The sequence below is a fragment of the Gadus macrocephalus genome, chromosome 12 (assembly GCF_031168955.1).
Source record: "Gadus macrocephalus chromosome 12, ASM3116895v1".
In the NCBI taxonomy this organism is placed as follows: domain Eukaryota; kingdom Metazoa; phylum Chordata; class Actinopteri; order Gadiformes; family Gadidae; genus Gadus; species Gadus macrocephalus.
The window spans coordinates 18015780-18019813 of record NC_082393.1 but is presented as its reverse complement, the minus strand read 5'-3'; the positions used below and the strand labels follow the sequence as shown (position 1 = coordinate 18019813).

Sequence of the window (4034 nt, the reverse complement as noted above, 5' to 3'; positions counted from 1 at the left end):
GTGGAGTGAGAGAGCGCGTCACGGGTCTCTCTCTCCTCACACCTTTTAGGAAGCGCTTCATCAAGGGGTGACTAAAAACAGTTTTATCCCCGAAGCCTTCGTGGCATGATGAAACTGCAGCCTTGTACGTCTTAACCGTGCTAAAGGCCAGCCCTCTTTCCATCAGCGTCTGGAGGAAAGAGAGCACACGCGGCAAAGGGCAGGAGATGGGCTCACAATCCCTCTCCGTGCACCATTTCTGGGAAGCCGCCCATTTAGCCGAGTAACACGCTCTGGTGGAGTCAGCTCTGGCACCCTGGATGGTCCGTACGACCTCCTGGGAGAGGCCGAGACCCTCTAGGCGCTCGCGTTCAGCGGCCAGGCCCACAAGCGCTGGCCGATCTCTGGGTAATCTATGATTGCTCCCCCTGCCTGTGAGAGAGCGTCTCGCCGCCAAGGGAGTTCCTTCGGCGGTGAGGGGAAAAACGGTCTGTCTAGTTACTGGACCAGATGAAATGAGACGGAGAGGTAATAAAGTCTGTCGGCACGAGGACCTTGGATTTATTAAGTAAAGTGGCAACGGTTATACAGAGTCATAAAGCGTGAGAGATCGAATATGTCTAAGTCCCTAATCAGCGCTGATGGTTCGTCCAGAGCTTCGCCTCTGTGGAAGGTCTGCTTCAGAAGAAGATCAAGAGTCCCTGTGTGATACAGTCTTATGCTGTATCCTCCTCTCGATGAGGTGTGTGCGTTTGAGGTGTGTGTGGTTCTGTGTGTTTTCGCTGGACCTTGGCTCCCAGGCCCTGGTCTATGCCTCCTAACGGGGGAGAGCTCCTCGTGTCTCCGGTGTGATAAATTAAAACGGGGGAGTGCCCCCCGAAGTGTCTCGTGTGTGATAATTTAATGTGGCTCTGAGGCCCTGGTATGGGCAGGTGTATCTCTTGGTTCCTCCTAACGGGGGAGAGCTCTCAAAATGTCTCCTGTGTGATAAATTAATGTGGCTCTCCCGTTCTTGAGGATGGCTGGTGCATTGTCTGAGTGTCTATCATTTGCCTGGGAAATGGGGCCTTCGGCTCTGGCCTTGACCTGACTATATATTATCATGTTTGTGTTCGTTGGGTTAGAGCAAGAGTTGACTATATTGTAATGTGACTGCCATGTGATGTGTTCATCAGGTTATTTTTCCCAACACAATATGCATCAATAATCCACATTGATATTAACACCTTTTCTTACCAAGTGTAATTGTCTCCTCCCTTGTCTTCTTTCAATTTCATCCTGCGATTGCAGAGATTGCATGTCATTTGTGGCCTTAACAGATGTTTTTTCTGTAGCCATTTGATTAGCTTCAGGCTTCGTTTCTTCGACCTGCGCCTATGAATAAGCTCCAGCAATTTCCTATTCAATCTATTCATCATAAACTAGTATTCCAGCACACGCACTTATTTGGCACACAGACCAATGTTTCCTCTTACTAATGCGTAATGGAAGGAAGGAGAAGGTAGAGTTTTGGTACAGTCCCGTCAACGGTGGTTGTTCTTCACCCACAAATGTCTCACCAGGAAACAAAAATAACTAAAGTTGGCAAACCAGCAATAAATTGAAAAGTTGTTCAGGAGAACTTTCCAGTTTATTTAGCGCATATTTCCATCACATGAAACATGTAACATGAAATACTTTTATTTAAAACCCATTCATAGTTCCGGCAGTGTTGAGCAGAGGGGGACAGCCAATCAGGTGGGCACTTAGATTCATCACACGAGGGAGTCGGAACACAACTGCCAACTTGTTGCAGACATGAGACGTGCTGATACCCGCTCTCGGTCTAAACGTCCAGCGAACACGCTGAGCTCGGCAAGGAATACCCCTGCCGCCGGAGACGAATCGGTTGAGGAGGAAGCAGCGGGAACGTCTTCCACCGGTAAGTTGCAAGGCCAAGCTAATGCACATGAGAGCCGCGGTGGTAAGCTAGCTAACCAGCTGTAAGAGCTAGCTAGCTTGCCATTGACAACTATTGATAGTTAGCATCCACGTGTTCAGCTGTCTCACGCCTGAGTGTCGTTCCGACAGGCATTAATGTACAGATGTACCACCTAGCTAGTAACCTTAGACTATCAAAACGATTTCCCTTCTTGCTTAATGTGCATATGATTAACCTTCATTATTGGAAATGAGCGGTGTGAAATTTTTTATTGAAAAGTTGTATTCTTTCCCCCAAACATTAAGCTAGGACCACAGTCGCTCCTAATGCCCAACTGGCTTCCACGAGACTGTACCATGAGCTGCAGATGGCCAGGCAGAAGTTGGACTGGCAGCAGGAGCTGGTTAAAGACTTGACCAAAGAAAGGGACTTCCTGCTGGAACAACTGGCTATGAGTAAGTCAATTTGCCATATTTGACAATACACTTGCTAACTTGAAACCTTTTCGTGCCAGCCCAAACGTGCCCTCATGGTCTAATACCACGTGTTTATAATCTCTTATGCTAACATAAAGTTATCATTGTGTTGCCGTATGCAGTTATGTAACTGCATTGTAATTCTAGTGTTTATAATACACTGAGTGCAGGTGATTGGTATAACAATTATTATTATTATTTCAGTTGTTTGCATAGCAAATCTGCATATTGCATAATAGTGAATTATATATTATGAATTATTAATATGTAATTGCACAATAGTGAATTATATATTATAAATAATGAATAATTACCATGTATATTGTTAAATATTAAGGATATTGGTACAGGTTGCTATTATGTATATTTATTTTCTGTATTCTGTATTTCTTTATTCTACAGAAAGCCAAACTTTAATTAATAATAACTAATGAATTATGATATTTTTAATACGGTAAATAATAAAACAAAAAACAGTCACGGGATGATTTTGAACTCAGAAAACTATCTTCCAAAGACCATCACACTTACTAGTGTGCCACGCATATGCCTATATTTTCCACTAATCATCCTCGGTCATTGTCTGTTTTTAGCAGCAAGAAAAAAGGACAAGGGCAGTCCACCCCAGGCGAAGAAGTGCCAGTCGCAGGGAGCCGACTCAACCGACTCGTCCAAGTCGGGGCCTGATTCTTCCCACTCTTCTTCCGACTCTTCTTCCGACTCTTCCTCCGACTCTTCCTCCTCGGATGAGGGACGGAAGAAGAAGAAGAAGAAGAAGAAGAACAGCAGGGGAAAAGGACGGAAGCAGGGGAAAAGGTCAAAGAACCGGAAGGGGCAAGGTGTTTACCAGCGAGGTAATAAGAATATACAGTGGCGGGGGAAAGTGTACACCCACTTTCAAGTGTATCAAGTTTGATAATTGAATTAGTAGTATATGTATGATGTGCGCTGTACTCATTTTACCTTCTCTCATTTGAAGCTAAAGATCCTGAAGAGGTGGTGGCCCGGTACCGCAAGGTGCTGAAAATCTGCAGGAAGGGAAGAACCATGGGGGCAGCCTTCAAAGCTGTGGGGGTCGACCGCAACACCATTGTTGTAAATGCCCCCATGGCAGAGCTGTGCATTGCTGCCCCAGAGGCGTATGCAGAGCTAAAAGAGAGCGCCCCCAAAAAGGAGAAGCTCTCCAGTTTTGCACAGAGGTGCAAGGATGCCATAGACGTGGACGAAAACATTGTTACCCGAATCAAAGAATATAAAGACTTACTAAAAAAAACTAGCTGATCCCCTTATTTAAAGTTATGTTGTTGTTGTTGCTGTTGTGTTAGATATTAGATTATTAGAATGCATGTTTAAAGTGAATTTATTGTCAGTGTGGTTTTTTAAATAAATGTTTTACAATTTCACTTCATTCCCTCGATGCTGTGTTGTGTGTTTTTGCCATTGATATGTTTAACAACCTAACGTTTGAGGTCATTTTTGGAGTTGTTGCTGCAGAAGTGTCTTCTAATGGTATGTCCCTCAGTAACAGGCCATTTGTAAATGCTTATAAAGTATAGACAGTACCAACTTTATATCAACCCATGCAAAACACTTTACTAATGGTAAGTAAATGGTTTCTATAGTATGGTCCTCAGTTACTGGCCATTTGTAAATGCTTA

General features: G+C 44.2%; 1 protein-coding gene across 1 annotated transcript; it reads left to right on the top strand.

Annotated features, from left to right (window-relative positions):
* Positions 1 to 1636: 1636 nt before the first annotated feature.
* Positions 1637 to 3657, top strand: LOC132468546 (coiled-coil domain-containing protein 106-like). The gene is made up of 4 exons (XM_060066276.1): positions 1637 to 1900; positions 2206 to 2355; positions 2970 to 3230; positions 3356 to 3657. The coding sequence occupies exons 1-4, from the start codon at positions 1777 to 1779 to the stop codon at positions 3655 to 3657; spliced, it is 837 nt and encodes a 278-aa protein (XP_059922259.1). The 5' UTR covers positions 1637 to 1776.
* Positions 3658 to 4034: the final 377 nt, after the last annotated feature.

Coding starts and splice junctions, on each gene's coding strand:
- LOC132468546 (XM_060066276.1), top strand. CDS start 1,777: ATGAGACGTGCTGATACCCGCTCTCGGTCTAAACGTCCAGCGAACACG. Junction 1,901..2,205: donor AGCGGGAACGTCTTCCACCG/GTAAGTTGCAAG, acceptor CCAAACATTAAG/CTAGGACCACAGTCGCTCCT. Junction 3,231..3,355: donor GCAAGGTGTTTACCAGCGAG/GTAATAAGAATA, acceptor TCTCATTTGAAG/CTAAAGATCCTGAAGAGGTG.